This window comes from Falco punctatus, assembly GCF_963210335.1.
Source record: "Falco punctatus genome assembly, chromosome: 20".
Lineage (NCBI taxonomy): Eukaryota > Metazoa > Chordata > Aves > Falconiformes > Falconidae > Falco > Falco punctatus.
This window is the reverse complement of record NC_137600.1, coordinates 5741282-5759364: the sequence shown is the minus strand read 5'-3', so window position 1 is coordinate 5759364 and position 18083 is coordinate 5741282. Positions and strand designations below refer to the sequence as shown.

Sequence of the window (18083 nt, the reverse complement as noted above, 5' to 3'; positions counted from 1 at the left end):
TTGCTGCGGAGGGATCCAGCACCTTCTGACCTTCCAGGGACCTGGAAGCTGAGCCCAGTGACCAAGGAGCGGGCACTGGCAATTCAGGAGGCAGGAGCTCATGCCTGCAGCCTGACTGGTTAGCATCTTTAAAAGGGGTCAAGCTGCTGTTCTGATCGTCACACGGTAATCCTTCAGATGGTTAAATGGCTTGAATGTTTTGTTGGTGTTTCCCTATGCTCCTAAAAGTAAAGTGTTTTTTAACTTTCACATGTGATCAAAAAAAAAAAATGAGAAAGACTCTATACAAATACTTGAACTCTCATAATCTTTAAATTAAAAAAAAAAAAAAAGCATAAAATGTTTTCAAAGTTCCCCAAGTGCTCTGATTGTAGCTGAGATTAAACACAGTTAATCTGAAAAGGTATTTTTAGTGCCAATAGGCAAGTAAAAGTCAGTAATAACCTCCAGATTTCAACGTCTGATTTTCAGCTTTGCACAAGAATTTATCCTGCTACCCTAAATTGTTGTGAATTTCCATGTTGACCATTTGTTTAATTAGCGGTCTTTGTGTAAAGGGAGGGAAGAAATGGCGAAATTCTTTGCCCAGCTGTCTTTGCAGGAGTCATTTTGTTCACACAGGCATACAATTGCCTCTGTGGAGCATAGCATCTCTTTAAATTGCACAGTAACAAAATGTATTTAGGGGACAAAATTAAGACTAATGAATGCAGTTGAAACTGCAAGGGAAATTCGGGAAGAATTCTTGAGCTGTTGGAAGAGCAGTGTTATCCAGTAAAAGGAAAAGAGAAAAAAAAAAAAAAAAAGCATTGAAAAATACGTAATACTCTCAGCGAAGGTGAAAAATTTGAAAAATATCTGCAACCGGAATTCTGATCCTGGTGATGGTTCCTGGAGGCAGCAGCTCTGAAACACGCTCTGCTGCCAGGCTGTGGTGGGACCTGGAGCCACTGCTGGGAGCCAGAAATTCCCCGAGGCTTCACCTCTGCAGAGCAGCTCCTCTCCAAACGCCGAACTTCGCCCTGGCCTGGCATCTGTTTCCAGCCGGGAAGCGGCAGAGGGACAGAATTCTGCAGATGCCTCCCCTGCTGCTGACATCCCGCGTGGGTCTGAGCGCTGAGCGTTCTTCCCTGCCAGCGGTGTTGTGCAGGAGCGCTGCTTCATATTGTACCTGAGAGCAGCTCAGGTACTTCCCAAGGGGTTTTGTGTCACGAGGTGAAACGTTGATTTTGTCTGCTCTGCTGAATTGGGAAAGAACAGACTTCCCTCCCCTCATCGTGGAGGTTGCATCAGTCCTAAACTGGAGCAACCTGTGCTCTGTGCAGCGTTGGAAGATGCGAGCCTATGTCCTGCTCTGTGCCCCAACAGTTCTGTTCCCGCCTACCCCCCGCCCCCAATTCCTGCCGGATAATCCAGATGTGCTTTCTGATCACCTGAAGCTGTAGCATCCGTCACCTGCCTTTGGGAGGGCTTGGGTCTGTTTGGTGGATGCATGTGGACACGTTCTGCCTCCGAACGGACTGCTGCTTGATATTCTGAGTTTTCTGTCTTAGTGCTACACCTTCCCTTTCAATTTTATCATTTTAATGAAGTACACATCTCTCATTTCTCAGCTGGTGTTTTCAGGAAATGGAGAAGTGCCTTAACAGTTGTTTTTTTTTCAGTAGGAAAGTGATGTCTCCTCACGACAGTGAAATATTCGTGATCTTTTCCATTGCTTCTGCTGCACAAGGTTGTAGCCCTCTCAGAGGCTTTATCTCACCACTATTGCTGATGAATCTCTCTAGTCATTTCCAACATCTTCCGTCAGCTTGCATCCAGTCATCACTATGAGTTATAAAACAAAGAATCGTGGGGGGAAATAGCTGCTGCTTTCATTGATCGAAGTGCGGGTACCTGCAGGCATTGTTTCAGGAAGGTGGAAATTGGCCCCTCGGCACCGGTAGTGCCGCGGCGTGAGTCATGGCTCTGTGGGGGCAGGTGCCTGCACGGGGGTCCCCTGCGTTTGGGGTGAGGTACAAGGGCAGGATTTTGCCAGCAGGAAAAGTTACCTTGGCTTCTTTTACCTTCCTGTTCTCTAGTTCCTAGAGCGGGGTTTGCATTCAAGGGGACAGAGTAAATGGCTTTCAGGTTTGGGTGCAAGGGTGCCCCCAGCAGCAGCTGGACTCTGCAAAAGTCCCAGATTTGTCTGTTGAAGAAAACTGAGTTTCTCCATTGCCCCACTGTCGTGGCTCAGTTACTTTGCCATTCTCATGCACAGTTCCTGGAGAGTGGCAATGATAAAAAGTTGGGTGCCATTTAAATACAGCTATGAATAAAAAGCTTTGCATGCAAGAAATGTCAAACATTAGTTCATTGCAAGAGTGCTAAAGTGTTTCTAACTTTGTATTTTGCTTCTTGCAGCAAAGTAAGACTTTCTCACTTCCCTCCCACAGCAAAAGGGAACGTAAGGCAGACTGTCAAGAGCTATTTAGCATTTTGAAATACTTGAAATAGTCAAACTAGCAGCTTTTATGTTTGTGTTTTAGATGGAGAAACATTTTTAACATTTGCTGTTTTGTGAGTGTTTATTATTAATTTTTGTGTCGCTGCTCAGGGAACGATCATGTTTTCTGTTCTGTAGTAGTTATGCAGCGCATATCAAAATGATAAATCGACATGTGCAGAGAAGTCAACTTTCATCTGTTTCTCTTCAGGAGGATTTGGAAGACATGGGATGTTTTCATTAATTGCCAGGCTGGGTTCAACGTGCCTTAGGACTGGTGGTAGTTGTAAATGGAACCTGGGGATTGTGGCTTTGCAAGAAAATACTTGGTATTCTGAGTGCCAAGAGGAAATCCCTGCCATGCAGGAGCACCCATGTGATGCGGGCAGAGGGTCCCTGCCATGGGGGCTGCAGCCTGCAGGGAGGGGAGGCAGGCGTGGTGGGCTCGATGCAGGGCTGGGGTGGAGGGGGGGGCTCTGGCGCAATCTCCCAAAGCAGGAGCGCTGCCAGCTCCTTCCTGCACCATGTTTGGGTGAGCACAAGCCACCAAGCTCATCAAGAGGGACTTGGATGCACAGCCATGGGGCCACCAGTCCAGCTGATGGCTGAGCAGCAGGGGATGCTTCTGTCGTATTTCTTTAGTGAGTGAGAGATATAACTCCTGCGGACACCACCAGCTCTGCGAACTTCAGCCTCCCTGGTTCCCCTCTGGCAGCGGCTAACATATAAACAAGGAGAAAGCTGACTGAAAGATCTGGTAGATTTAACTTTATAGCCTAGGGCCTGCAGAGCAGCAAGTCAGATATATCATGGAGCTCCTGGACTGCTGTAATAACTGGTTGTTTGCAATGGTCCAGATGCCCAGGCATCGCTACAGCCCCGTCCCGGTGCCTCGCAGTGCTCTGGAGCCACTCAGCCCTGTCGCAGGGCACAGCAGTGGGTCCCTGCAGCGTCCCCGGGCTGTGCGCGGTCCCCGCAGCATCCCTGGGCTGTGCGTGGTCCCTGCAGCATCCCGCGGTCCCCGCAGCATCCCTGGGCTGTGCGTGGTCCCTGCAGCATCCCTGGGCTGTGCGTGGTCCCTGCAGCATCCCTGGGCTGTGCGCGGTCCCTGCAGCATCCCTGGGCTGTGCGCGGTCCCTGCAGCATCCCTGGGCTGTGCGCGGTCCCTGCAGCGTCCCCGGGCTGTGCGCGGTCCCTGCAGCGTCCCCGGGCTGTGCGCGGTCCCTGCAGCGTCCCCGGGCTGTGCGCGGTCCCTGCAGCGTCCCCGGGCTGTGCGCGGTCCCTGCAGCATCCCTGGGCTGTGCGTGGTCCCCGCACCCCTGGGCACTGACCCCCCCCCCCCCCCCAGCAAGGCTGCTCGGGGAGCACCTGCGGGTGGTCACAGGAACATTGAACAATAGGCAACCTGTGCTCACTTCTCATGAGTCAGGTGTATGCTAAGCCTGCATAGTCTTAGTTTGGATGGGTGATATTGCTATCTCCTAATTTTCTTCTTAATCAGCCTGCAGGCCCGCGGCTCCGCTCTTCAGTGTACTTGTGCTGTTGTTCGTGTTGCCTGCACCTCGGCAGGGCTGGGGATATGTCTTCTGCTGGCACCGTAGGTGTTGGAAAAGATGATGTTTTTAGGAGCAAAATGGAGCCGTGTCTGTCCTGAGTGCTGCCTGCTGCCCGTCAGCTGTGCTGGGAGCGCGTCTGGGGCAGCAGCGCGGCCACCACCAACCTGGGCTGCACCGGCAGAGCCGGCGCGTGTGCGAGTGATGCTCGGGGCCCGGCATGCTGCAGTGAGGCCCCAGGCAAAGGGAAGAAAGAGGTTTCCCCTGTTGGTGTTGTGCTCGGTGTCTAACTGGGCTGGTTAAATGGAGGGCGGGCAGAGATTAGGCAGTGGAATCCTCTGGTGGGGTGAAATGAATCCAAACGAGCAGGCGGGCGGTTCGCGAGACAGCAGAATGAGGAGAAGAAATATCTTCTGCAGAAGCCAGTTGTGTAATCACTTTATTAACTAATCCCCCAAAGAGCTGGTTTGCTGGTGCTGTGCAGAGCGCTGGTGGCAGCAGCAGCAGAGAGGATGCTCCTCTCCAGGCGTGTCTGCAGAAGCAGTCGGGCGAGGAGGGTGACAAAGCCCCAACCCACCGTCCGGGCTGTGAAACTCTGATACCTTGGCAGTTGTCATCAAAAACAATAGATGCTTGTAAACCCCTGGAAATCGATGAGGTTGTAAGTAATGCTATACGGAAGATAGAGTTTCCTGAGGAAAGTTAATAGACATCCATTCCAGAGCAGGTCAGCAGAAGATTCGTAACAATATTAACTTTCTTGAGCAGTGGAGCCAATCACGGCGGGCTTCAGTCGCAATTACATGTCTAATTATATCCCTGTTTTGCTCAGTGCTGCTGCTCCTGGTATCAGACGCTGAGGTGGGTTCGGCACTTGCCAACCTGTGCTCTCATCAGGACTCAGCCGGAGTAGCATTGAGCCCCTTGATCAAAGGAGAGTGACCGAGCTCCTCTTCACCACCTGAAAATTTGCCTATTCTTGTGTCAGAGAGAGAGTGGTTTGTTAATTATTTAGATAACAGATGTTTCATCTGGAAAAGAAAAGGAAAACCACATGAAAGGGAATTTTTGAATGAGGTGTGATAATTAAGTGCTAGTCACTGTATATTTTTGTATCCCAGTGTTACCTGAACTTTATTTTACTGTTTTTCCGTGGCTTTGTGACTTATTTTTTACAAAGTAGGAAAACTGTGGCAAACAAGGTGCAGCTCCATTATGTAAAGACTAATTACCCGGTTTTCTTTGAAGTCATTTGGGGATCATGTTTGTGTTCCCGAGTGGCCTCATGGTGAATCTGAAGGGAAATGAGATTAAATTCAGATTGTGGGTTGCTGGTACCTGTCAATTCACAATGTGAAGATATTTAAATGAGGGTGCTGACTATTAAATTATTTTTCTTCATCTGTGCCAATTTACAAATTACTGCAGCTTTCCCTCTTTCTGAGACCAAATACATTGAAAAAGAAGAATCCTGATGTGATGATAAATCTGTCTGTCTTGAGAAGTAGATGGCTTTGCATGTTTTGTTTATTCTCTGCTGGCAGTTTTTCCTGGAAGTAGCAATTTAAGCAGAGTAAGTTTAGCAAGTTTAGTCACAACAGTGGTAGGATGCGTAATGAGACCGTCTTCCTTTCCCAGCTAGTGAAGTGCAGCTAGCTGAGGAACAGCCCTATGCTAGCCTTTCATGCTGCTTTTTTTATGAGAAATGGTAGATTTCCAAGCAGTGCCATCCAGAATATCCAGTGGGACCCTGTAACTGCTGCTAATTACTCCCCGTGTCTAATGTGGGATCTGCCTCAGGCTCTGCTGTTACTCAGACAGCAACACCAGCCGGGAAAGGCTCATGTCTTAATGTTTTCATTTTACAGAAACTGCTCTGAGCTCCCTAAAGCCGCCGCACACGGATAGTGCCCCGGTGGTACCATCACCACATCAGCGGCGAGACTCGGACAGGTACTGCCAGCTCTGCGCAGCCTGGTTCAACAACCCCATGATGGCACAGCAGCACTATGACGGCAAAAAGCACAAGAAGAACGCGGCCAGGGCTGACCTGCTGGAGCAGCTGGGGAAGACCCTGGACCTGGGAGAGCTGAGAGGTGAGAGCACCAGTTCCAGAGAGCAAGGACCTGCTCCCGCGGGACCCAGTGGCCACAGTGATGCAGCCCTTGCCTGCTGTGGTTCCTCTGGTCAGGTGGTGCAGGGGAGACCGTGTTGCTCTCGCTGCTTTACGAGGTTCCTACTACGGTAACAAAACTCCTCTCCTCTGCGATGGCGCTCTGTGATTTTGGCAGTATCCTTTAAGAGTTATTTCCTGGGTGTTTCTTTTGCCTCTTCCTAAAATAGTGCCTTCGATTAGCACACACTTCTGTCCTTGAGCAAATGTGGACTGTCCCTGTGAGCTGAGAGAGGAGGAGACGTTAAAGTGCTCAGCCCCACAGGGACGTGGGGATGGGATGTTTTTTGCTGGAGGCAGAGCACTCCCTACATCTCCCTGATGGAGAGCGAGGCATTAGCTGTCTTCTGTGATTTAATTAGTGCTTGTAAAAGGCTGCAATGGCCCTGGGTCAGCAGCAGCAGAGAGGACCCGAGCACTTGCTATGGCTATGTTAAACACAAGTTTTCTGTGTTCCCACTGCAGGGAGAGCAGCCATCCGTCCATCCATCTGTCTGTCCATCCATCCTGGCCGTGCCCTGCCAGGAGGGGCTCTGACACCCAGGGGGCCCCAGGCTCACCCAGATTTGGGCTTTGCACCCCTCTGGGAGCCCCCCACGTGCAGAGTGGAGCCACAGCCAGTGGCCATGGCTGCTGGAGCCCCCGCACATCCCTGGTCCCCCCCAGCTGCAGCCCCTGCCTGGTGCAGATGAAGGGCCAGTTCCGCCACACTGCGCCTGTTGATGGAGATGTGCTAATTTATACCGGCTGAGGATGTGGCTCAGGCTGAATTCTGAAGAAAGTGCCTTTTTAATATAGAGGTGTAATTACAGGAGAAGAGGTGCGAGCCTCCTGTTGGAAGTTTTCTCTGTGGTCTTGATTACAATTCTGTATGCACACAATGTATTTGACTGAAGTAGGCAGAGGAAAAAGTGCAGGTTTGATTTTCAAAACCATGCGGGAGAGGAAGTCTGGTTTGCCAGCAAGACGTTGCATTAACATTTTAAAATACCTTTTCTTTTTTTCTTGCTAAATGAAATAATTTCCCTTTAAATACTAATGACTGTGCAGTATATTGTGCGTTTCTTGATCTCAAACAAACCTTGTAATAGTTATCCAGGTCCTTCGTGTGCTACCTAGTGTGACTCACAATGCCATAAATGATTCATGGGACTGAGTCACTGCCCACTGTTGAAAATATGTGGGGAAATAAAACCTGGGACAATAACATGGAAGTGCTTAGTACTTTGAACTGTGCCAAGCTCAAGAGTGGCTGAGGATATCATTAACTGTAAATAAATCAGTTGTGAAGTGTTTTATTCATTTAGCTTGTGCCTAGGAGAGCTGAAATTGGAGGGCTTTACATACTCGTCAGCCCGTGTTGGTTTTTAACTTTACAACAGTTCTGTGCATGGTTGGGATTTGCAGCTGAACCTAACGTGGTGCTGCCGGTGCCCGTTGATCGCTGGGGAGGGGGGCTGCGGCGCTGTGCTGCGGCTGGGCGCATCCCCCGGTGCGGGGGGGAGCCAGCTTTGCTCCTCCAGTCGCGCCCTTCCAGGCTCTTGCTTTGGAGCCTGCGGCTCACAGGTGTCCAGGGCTCCCCGGCGAGCTGCGCAGCCAGACTCGGTGAGCTGAGGAAGATGTCCTTGAGCCTGCTGATGGTGTCCGGCAGAGCTTGAGAAATCCTCTTTCTCACAGTTGTTCTTAACTAGGGGTGTGAGATGCTCTCCTGTGTGCATTTAGCTGTGAGGCTGGAGCAGATGCCTGCAGAGGCAGGAGGCAGATCCCTGCAATGGCCAACATGGGAGGAGATCCACCTTCTGTCTGAGAAAACCGCTGTGCCTTAGCAGGTGAAGGCATATCTGGCTTCAAGAGAAATGGCAATGGTGGCAGTTCAGAGGTAGCCAGTGGCGATCTATCCCAGCTCAGCAGCAGCACCTTGTGTGACCGTCGCTGCCGATGTCCGGTGGGTTTGGCAGTAGCTGGTGGGAATTCCAGCTGTGAGCTCTCCCTGCTCTGCGCTTGTTTTGCTACCTTGGTATTCACTAGAATGGAAAGTCACTTCCTTTCCATGCTGCCCCCGGTAGCTTCTCCCATCACAACTTAATATAAATATTAATTCTATTTTGACTGCTGTGGGAGATGAGCATTTGATGCATTGTGTGAGCCTGGAACAAGCAGTGTCAGTTGAAGTACAACATTTCAGCAGCCTTTGATGTTTTGATAATGGCTATGATAAAATATTTATTGATAAATATGAATGTGTATTTGGAGAAATAAGAATAGAAATATATTTTTGGACAACTGATATTTATAGGAAACAAAAGCATTGGTTCTTCTCGCCAAGTGCTCATCCTGCAATTTTGAAGTCCTGTTTTCTACTCAGACATGAGAAAGAGGAGAAAAAAAAAGAAGGAAAAAGAAACGTCATTAACAGCACCATTTCTCTTGTCTGTACAGAGTTAAAGCTGCAGTACGCATGGTGGCACGGCCAGCTGCCTTGGCCGAGCAGAGGGCGCGTTGCGGGTTTGCCAGCAGTGCCCACAGCCACTCTGCGGGGTCCGACCCAGCCTCGCTGAGCAGCTTCGTGGGGCTTTCCAGCCTGGACAGCAGAGCCGGTCCTGGACCCCCTGCTCCCAGGGATGGGCTGGACACCAGGGGAGCTGGAGGACAGCCCCTGAAAGAGGAAGAAGAGAGTTTTCCTGCTGCAGAGCTGCATCCTCTGGCTGCCGCGGTGCCCAGCCAACCCTGGAGCAGATCGTGCGAAGAAGACGGAACGCGGTGGGGATGGTGACAAGCCCTGAGTTCTGGGCTCTGCCCCCACAGCTTGCACCTGTTCAGCAACACGGAGCTGAAGCTGCTCCATCGGAGGCACCGGTGCGGCTCCGTCTGGCGGCTCTCGCCTCCCCGCAGCCTGCACCCGGCGGCGAGGGAATTGCGTTTTTGCTCCATCAGCTCACATTTCACCAGTGTGACTTCACGTTGGCGTTATCCATCACGGAGTTCTCTCGTTCCTGCTCTGACGCAGGTGGGCTCGGCAGGGGCAGGGGCCTTGCAGCAGAGACTGGCATATCTCAGTCGCGGGGAATTTAATTAATAACGAACTCTGCTTATTGCTGGTGCTGAGCCAAAACCCCGCAGCAAAATGGTCTCTCTGTGAAGGCTGGCGCAGTGTTTGAAAGTCTGGGCTTCGTCACATGGATTCAGTGTTGCCCTTTCCTGTATGTAGGCCTTTGAAGGAATAAAATGAGCACAAGGCTTAACGTACAGGCGGACCTCCCTTCATCTCGTCGGTGTTTATAACCTGCGCTTCAGCACCTTTTCGCGTGACAGCAAACAACTTGCCCAGGCACCCTGGGCTCTCTTTGGTGCCTGCTAGTAGAACCTGAATTTTACATAGTGATGGAGACAGATTCTGGGCCAGCCTGGAGCTGATTAGATGGGATCCTGTAAGATCCTCCCCATGCAGGAACATTGGTCGTCTTCCCAGGACACTCAGTCCCTGGTGAACAGGAAAAGCACCATGCCCTGGGGCTGAGGCTGGTGCCTCTCAAGGGCATTACACTGTGGATCCCTAAAATAAAATACAGCTGCCTCTCCATAAAGCAGGATCGGGAGGGCTGCACAGGGATGTTGGCACCTGCGACTGTGACAATTCACCTGAAAACACAAAGGCTTCAGGTGACATCTTGTGAAATCAGGCAAGAGCTGAGTTTTCTTTTCCTTCTCAGCCCATAATTTCTTTGTGTGCCTTATAAATATTTTTCATTCTGTGCTGTCACGTTTGGTTAGTAAAAAGCGATTTAACAAGTCCTTCCCTGGAATGTATTTTAGTGCATTTTGTGCAGAATAACATTAATGACTTTACTTGCTAATATTTTATTTAATGGATAAAAGAGCACATTCCATTTTACATGAATGCATGTCATGATGTGAGGGAGGGAATGCTGATGTGTCGTGAGGGTACAAAAGTCGGTGTGAATACAGACAGAGCCCAGCATTTCCTAGCACAGACTGCTCTGGTTGGGACCACCTTCCCATTGCAGAGTGCTTGCTGTGCTAATACTCAACTCCAACATGCTTTGGTTGGTAGCGTTTTATGGAACCACAGTTTCAGCCACGTTGGCAGCTTTGGTGAGCTCCAGTGAGATCACATACTGTTAATTTTGATGTTATGGAGGCGATTATTGCCTCTGGTTTCATCCTGCAGCTCATCTCAGGCTAGTTTCCTTTCTCCGTGTCTCGTTTCGGTGGAGTTCATGTCACACCCAAGACTCTCCCTGTACAAGCCCATCCAGGATGGGGGACTCAGCCAAGGGGTCCTGCAGTCCTCGTCCTGCCGCAGGTGCAGGCTGGTGCCGGTCCAGCCCCAGCGACATTGCCATCCATCTCAAACCTGTCTGTGCGCACTAGCAGGTGTGTGATTCCGCCGAGCGCAAACGAGTTCATAGCATCAGCCGGTAGGAAGAGCTGCTGTGGTGGAGCAGTGCTGCGTGCTGCCGGTGCTGGGCGTGGGGGACAGGGTTCCCCCCTTGTTCATCATCATGTGCAGCTGTGACACGCTGGTGGAAAAAAAAAACAATGTCCTGAGTTAAAAACTGTAATTGCTGATGGCGTTTCCACCTACACAAGTAATTAAGATTCAATAAGGCTGCTGTTAATGTATGCTGTTAAATTAGCTGCTGAGCATTAGAACCTTATTACCTTAATTTAAAGTATTACCAGGTTTTTCGTTCCCCAGTCCCGATCTCAGCCGTGCAGCAGTCACGGCATGGTCCGAGGGCTTGGTCTGCAGCAAGGTGCTAACGCAGCGCCTGTGTCAGCCATGCACTGCCTTTTCCATCCTCTCCCCTGTGCTGTGGCATGTGTGTAGGGGGTTTCTGATGCCTGTTGGCTTAATAAAGGAAACAGGAGCTGCCAGCTACGGACAGAGGGTTTGACTATAAAACCATTGCTACCGCACCAAGAATAAATTCAGTAAGGAGAGCATCCATAAGCATATTTGCAATTTGAGTTTTGTTCTGTGCCACATCATAACACACAAAAATAGAGGTGACTATTTAAATACTTACGCATAATCGCTTGCTTGCTATTCTCAAGTACTCATCTGAATTTTTTGGAAGTATTTTTTAGAGAAGATGTTTAACTTCATGTTGGGCCAGATTCCTAGGTGAGAGATGTATGAAGTGTTTGAGAAAAGTGGGGCGGGTAGTATAGCTTGTGTCTGAAGTTCAAAAAAAGACAAGTTATTTTTTTTGGAGTCTGTAGGTGCAGCTGGGAGATGGTAAGTTTGTATATAGCCTGTGCAGCTGATTATGGTATGCATAAACTGATCAAATTCGAGAATGCCGTGCATTATTTGTTCTAAATGAATTGTTTTAACAATTTCTGCAAAGAAATAATACTGCAGAAAGTCAAAAGAGACTATGATATGGTACATTAAAACTGTTTCTAAAGAGCACAGCAGCCCATGCTGAGAATCCCACAACTCTGGTATTTTTAAGTGGATCCCTTCAATTAAGCTTGAAATGATCTGTTCAGATCTTCATGGAAGTGAATCAGTGCAAAGCAGAAACCTCACCACAGAGACTCTAAAATCGCAATTCTCTTTTTCCTAGGAGTACAGGGCAGAAATTACTTTAGCATCAACGGTTTGCTGTGATGCTGATGGACATGTAATGTCAGTGATGCTAATGCAGTCTGTGATGCCAAGGGAATTATTAGGATGTTAAAATACAAGAGAGAGGAGGGCAGAAGAAACCACTCTCTGACACTCAGCATAGTAAGGGAGACAACAGAATCAGGGTCTGAAACACTTATGTCTGCATTTAAATGCTTAATTCATGTCAGGTTTTGGCCTGCATACCAGGAACAAGAGCCCTCAGACTGCTCTACCTCTCAGGGATGTCCAGAAGAGAAACAGGCGTTCAATGTACGTTCAGCTGCACTCCGTTCCCTTCTGCAGGACCTGGTTTTGTTGCTGCTCTGGTTCTTAGAAGAGGCTTCTCATTTCTTCCACAAGAAATAGATGGGACCACCCAGCTAGCGGTCCATCTCTTGGCCCAGGTCACCTATGGAAGGATAATGAAGAAAAGAAAAAAAAAGAAAGAAAGAAACTAATTGGATCTGCTTTTGCAGGTTTTGCAGGTGTGGAGGAACTTCCCCAGTAGCATTGTGGTGGTCTGTGATTACAGAAAGTTGTGAGGAATGTTTTGGGTGAAAGCTTGTTGAGAAAGTCAAAATAGAACATTAATGTGTAAATAATTACATGATCTATCCCGTGCTAAGCAGGCTAGTGTCCTCTCCAGAGGGAGGGAGGAGTGTGCCAGGGCACTCAGAATAAATGCCTCAGAACTGGACCAAACGTTTTTCCAGGAGACAAACTGACACGAATTATCAGCCGTTCCCAGCAGCTGCTGGGCAGCATGCTGCCTTGGAGAAAGGTCTTTTCTCCTTCACCTCCAATTCTGACTGCTGCCTGTCTGCTGGGTCCCTGTTTCCAGATTTTCAGTTTTCCAGAGGTGGTAGTTGAACCCAGTTTGAAGATGTTTCTAGGTTGCATACAGAGAAACGTGGCTCTTCTCTTATTATCGTGCCATGGTCGGCGGTGCCTGCAGATATAATTCTGCAAAGTCTCCTGTTCATGTTCTGTGCGTGCATGCTCTTAGGTGGATAAATGTCTTGTCTGCTGTGGATGTCTCAGAGATGTGAAGTCTGATCTTAGCTGGATAGACAAAACACAGGCTGATCTTGTTGGGTTTAGTTCTTCAGCTCGGATTTTTCCAGTGAACGTGCTGAGGGACTTTCTCTGACTTTGCTTATAAATTGCTTTGCAGTTTCTGTTTGAGATGTGCATGAATCTGCTTAATTGCCTGGGTTTTTTCTTCCCTGCAATCTGTGCCCAGAGGCAGAGCAGTGAATCAGGGGAGAAATGCTGTTTAAACCAAGTGCTTTTCCCATGCAGGGAGCCACGGGTGCTGCTCCTTGGGGTGGGGAGTGTCTTTCCCGTGGGTCCAGCAGCCTCTTCCGAGGTGCAGCCTTTGCCCTGTCCTGACCCAGGGAGCGGGACAGGCCATAGTCCACACTTCTGTTGCTCTGGAGGTGTTTGTGTGGTTTGGTTCAGTGCTGCTGACACCATTTGTCTCCTTTTTGCTAGCAGATAGACAGACCTTGCGTGCATACGACCGGTGCACATCTCCAGTGTTGCACGGTCGCCTGCCTGGTCTGGTCCTGCCTTAACCTGCTCGGCTGACAGCACTGCTGCACTTAGGTAGCGTTCTCTGCAGTTTGCATCACAATCCAATGAAATGCAGCGTAGTTACCGAGAAAATCACTTGTAACTGTGGCAATCCAATAAACAATGAAGTGGAAAGTAGCAGAGGCAGCTAAGAGATTTGTTAGAAAGTAAAAAATAAACAAACAAAACCCCGCAAACCTCCCCAAAACCAAAGCCAACTGAATTTCATAACGTTTCTACTGTGAACCCACCGAGATGTTCTTTCCAGTTCGGTGGTACTCAGTTGGCCAGCAGCAAGAGCAACAGCTATATAAATAGTTGGTTGTTATTGTGTCTGTGAAGGGCTAAAATTAGCAAAGCAAGGGCTGCTTTGCGGTCAGGGGCTGTAGACAGGTATCGTAGCCAGGAATAAATCTGTCAGGCAAATGAGCTCCTGGCATCCAGCTTTTGTATGGCCACTTGGTACCCACGCCAGGCTTCCAGCTTTGACCTTCAGACAAAGGCTGCCGAGTCACCAGCTCTCGGTGATCAGCAGCTCGCAGCAAACATGGTGTTTGCTTTGGTGGATAAATCAGGGTGGGTCCCTCTGGGGGAAGAAAAATAAGTTCCTAGGTGACCTAGCTCCTAAATACACTAACGAGGAACTGCCCTGAATTTGATCACTATCAAAACCCAGGGGAATGAGTAGGGCCTCGTGTGCTGGTTAGTCTGAGCGCAGTGGTGCCTTGTGAGAGTCACAGGAGAGGGATGTGGGCGCTGAGGAACTGTGGGGACTGTGGTGTCCAGGAAGTATTTGCCTGTGAAACCTGCTTCATTCTGCTCAAACTGTGCCTCTTAACAATATTCCTTTAGGCTTCACTAATGCTTGGATACCCTGGCCTGGAAAAGTAAATAGATGGGTAACTGTAAAGAGAAATGTCTGGGCAACTGGAAATGAAAACTGAGATCTGAGTATCTTCTAATTAATTAAAAGTTGGCTGGGAGCAAGGGTTACTGCTTTTTTGTTGTTGTTGTTTTTTTTTCTCCCCCCCCTCCCCTTTCTTAAGCCATTATCACTCAGTTGTACTTTCCAGCTGCCATGTTGATTCTGAGTAGTCTGTAGCCCCGACGCGAAGATGTTTTTCCTCCCAGTGCAGCCCTGAGCTTGCCCTCAGCCTGCACCGACACACACGGCTGGTGCTGAGGGCAGTGCACAGTTAATGACTCCAGGTTTTCTTTGCAGGCCTGAAGCGCAGCTACACGTGCAACATCTGCAATGTCACCCTGAACTCGATAGAGCAGTACCATGCGCACCTGAAGGGCTCCAAGCATCAGACCAAGTGGGTACCTGCGTGCTTTTCCTGGTGGCCTCCCGCCTGCCTGTGCCTGCCTACGTGAACGCACACGTACTGTGATGCTTACGCACCTGAGGAGCTCTGGGTGTTTTGCTAACACAGATAAGGGTGGCCCCTCCAGCTTGGGGCGTGCAGGGCTGACCCCAGCTGGGTGTCTCAGCGTCCCACCGAGGCACGGAGGGCGGTTCTGCTGTTTGCTGGCAATCTCCCACCAGCCACAGCATGCCCCAGGAAACCCACCATCGGGCCGTGATGTGTCCCACGTGATGTGTCCCATGCAGCCTCCGTGCCGGCTGCTGGGTGCTGCTCCTGCCTTCCCACGTTTCTGCCCGAGGCTCTGGGGTTGTCCTGCAGAGCCCTGAGCCCGCAAATGTCCCGTGGATGGGGCTCCTGCCTGGAGAGGTGAAGGGTGCTGAGGGGTTGTCCTGCTTTCCTGAGCATCTTCCTTCTCTCCTGCAGACCCCTCCTCTAGCCGCTCCTTCTCAGGACACCCCCTATCCCCCCCATTCCCCTGGCTGTTGTCCTGCACATCCTCAGGGATGCCCCTCGTCCTCAGCTTGTCCTTCATAGGTTATCAGCTTTGGGGCAGGAGCACTCCTTTAATCCTGCTCACAACGGTGCCCGGTGCCGCAGGCATTTGCAGCACAGATTACCTTGGAGCCCTGCGTGGCTCTTCCCCATGTCCTCAGCCCAGTGATGGGTTTTTTGTCCCTCCCTGCTGAACCATGCCAGAAGATGCATGCTGGGAAACCCAAATAGCTGCCCATCCTCTCCTCAAACTGCGCGGTGCCTGCTGGTTTGGGAAGGGTGAAGAAGGAATGGGCAACAGTGACCCAAGACGTTAACAACTTCTGGTCCTGATGTCACAGGCATTTGTGCTTAATGACACCGAGTTTGCAGCATCTTTCATGTGTTAAACCTTGGAAGAGATACTGGGAGCGTAATGGGATTAGGTGTTTCCAAACGAAAATGTTTATGCTGTGATTTAAAGCAATTATGTATTACCCAACCTTGAGAATTGGAGGGAGTCTGCTCTGTCAATTAGTACAAATCATTAAAATGAAGTGATAAAGATACATGTTACCAGAGAGGAGATTAATCAACTAATCTCTCTTAATACACTTATGTGTGAGCTTTGGGAACCGTTTCAGGCTGAAGCACACAGGACTGCCCAGATTAGAGGAAGGATATAAAAGGTGTCATTAGTTACTGAAATATTTCAGGTAGCTTTAAGGGCAGTCTGAAAGATGAGGCAGGATGTTCAGAACCAGCAATATGTACTAATGTCAATGTCTAATTTTACTTAAGCTACCAAAGGATAAACGCAGACCTTCCCCAGATGATGTTAGACCTTCAAAGATCCCCAGTGTTATTCGTGTTGCCTCTATCCTATTTATTCACAGAGCGCTTGAATGTCTTCCAGATGCTACCCTTTCTGGACCTAAGCATGTAGTCATATTCAGGATCCCAATTAGCAGAAGGAACTGATTTTCTAATGAGGTGGTGTTCTTCCTCCCACTCCTTGCGAAGGGTGGGTGAAGTGGAAGGAGAGACGATTGTCGAGCGGCTGCAGTGATGCGGCACACCTACCAGCCTCCATGTTTTGTGGAGGAGAGGGCTGGGGTCAGGCAAGCGAGACGTGGGCTTAGGCTGTGCCGCAGGCAGTCTGGGACCTCCAGTAAGCCCCTTCTGCCTCCACCCCCTTCCTCTTTTAGCACATCTAACTGGCTGCCCATCCCGGCTCCAGCAGGTTACGTGCGCAGCGTGCGGGACGGTGCAGACAGGGTCGGTGTCCGTAGCCGGTGCCACAGGTTCCCACTGCTGGAAAGTAGAGCTGACGGCTTTCCCCATCGGAAACCTGGAATGAGAGCAGCTGTGATGCGCTGCCCAGGCACAGAGCTGTAATTTATCCTTCCCCTGCCAGTCCTTCTGAGTTTGTGTTATTACTGCTGTTGTTGCTGCTGGTATTATTGCAAGGGATAAAGGAGTTCATTTCAAATCAGAGCAGCCTCGTGGACAGGGATGGAGATGTGCAGGAACGGTGTGCTGCTACTTCTCAGCATTGGGAGGGTGCCTCACCCTGGTTTATACCTACACCTTCTGCTTTCGGTGCTCCGTCAGTCACCTGCAGCTAGCTGAGTGTCATCTCCACACATAGACGGTTCTGCAGAAGGATCATTCCTTCTGCATCTGCTGCTTTCCCAAATATTTTCTTCCAGCTCCCTGCGACAAAAGCTGCAAAGACTCGGGGTCTTTCTACTTGGTCTCATTCTGTAGCTGGAGTAGGAGCCGAACGGGGGGTGTGTTACCACAGAGCTCAAGATCGAAAGGGATGTCTGGGTAAAGGATCAGCACGAGTCGAGACAATAATTCACAGTGGTTTATCGCTGCCCATCGGGCGGAGACCCCCAGCTCCCTGCCTGGCAGGCGTGGCGGGAGGCCAGGCTGCGGGATGGGGAGCTGGAGGAGTCCCCGTTCCGTGGCGGGAGGCGTTGCTGCTGTTTGGCTGATGAACCTCCCGCAGCCGTTCAGACCTGGGAGAGCAGGGCGCTGGGGTGCCGGGGGTGCCGGTGAGCAGGAGGGTACAGCCGGATCCTGTCCCGAACACATGGGGCGGCCGGGAAGGGAGCAGCACCCGGCGTGGTGAGGGCTGCGCTGGGTTTGGGGAGGCTCCCAGCATCCCAGCCCGTCTCGCTGGGATGCCGTTCAGCCGAATGTCACCACGCTATTTTAGTGCCAAGGCTTGGTGGAAGTTGCAGTCATTCCCAGAGCTTTCCGGAGCTCTGAAAGCATGTGAATTATTGATAGGAAGGCACATTTCTCTTTCATCTTGGTGAGGATCAAGCCAGCCTGTGCAGGGAACACCAGAGGCCTGCAGGACTCCTGCTTTTTTTTTTTTTTTTTAAGGACCTTCCTCTTCTGCAAATTAATATTCTTATCAGTCTTTCTATATTTAGTTTCTTATCATTTATTCGTAATGACTTAAATCTGGACCCAAGAGATTTTCATGGGCATTCGGTACAAGAGGAAACAAAGTAATAAATTCAACAGAAAGTATGTTACAAATGTAATAATGGAATGCCAATTAGAGACATTCGTCTGACCAATTTCTATGGGAAATTGCTCAGATTATTCTATTTCCTCCATTCGTTGTTCATTCTTATACAATTTTCTTTGAGGCTAAGTATCCCAGTGCGGCAGAGATCTCTCCAGCGCCTATAGGAAAGTGCAGAAGCATGGGAGACAATAGGTTGGCAGCTTGGGTTTGTGCACAACAAAAGCTTTTTCCACCCTGTAATTAGGATGTAACCAGATTTTACTC

General features: G+C 49.8%; 1 protein-coding gene across 6 annotated transcripts in view; it reads left to right on the top strand.

The window, feature by feature from the left end:
- ZMAT4 (zinc finger matrin-type 4) overlaps positions 1 to 18083 on the top strand; it is a 165271-nt gene that overhangs the window by 43928 nt on the left and 103260 nt on the right. For all 6 annotated transcript variants that reach the window (XR_013924641.1, XR_013924642.1, XM_080370578.1 and 3 more), the window contains 2 exons: positions 5907 to 6134; positions 14650 to 14746. Coding sequence is in view for 4 of the 6 variants with exons in the window: in XM_080370578.1 (XP_080226704.1) it covers positions 5907 to 6134; positions 14650 to 14746 (325 nt within the window). In the remaining 2 variants the exon portion in view is untranslated. The remainder of the gene's footprint in view (positions 1 to 5906; positions 6135 to 14649; positions 14747 to 18083) is intronic.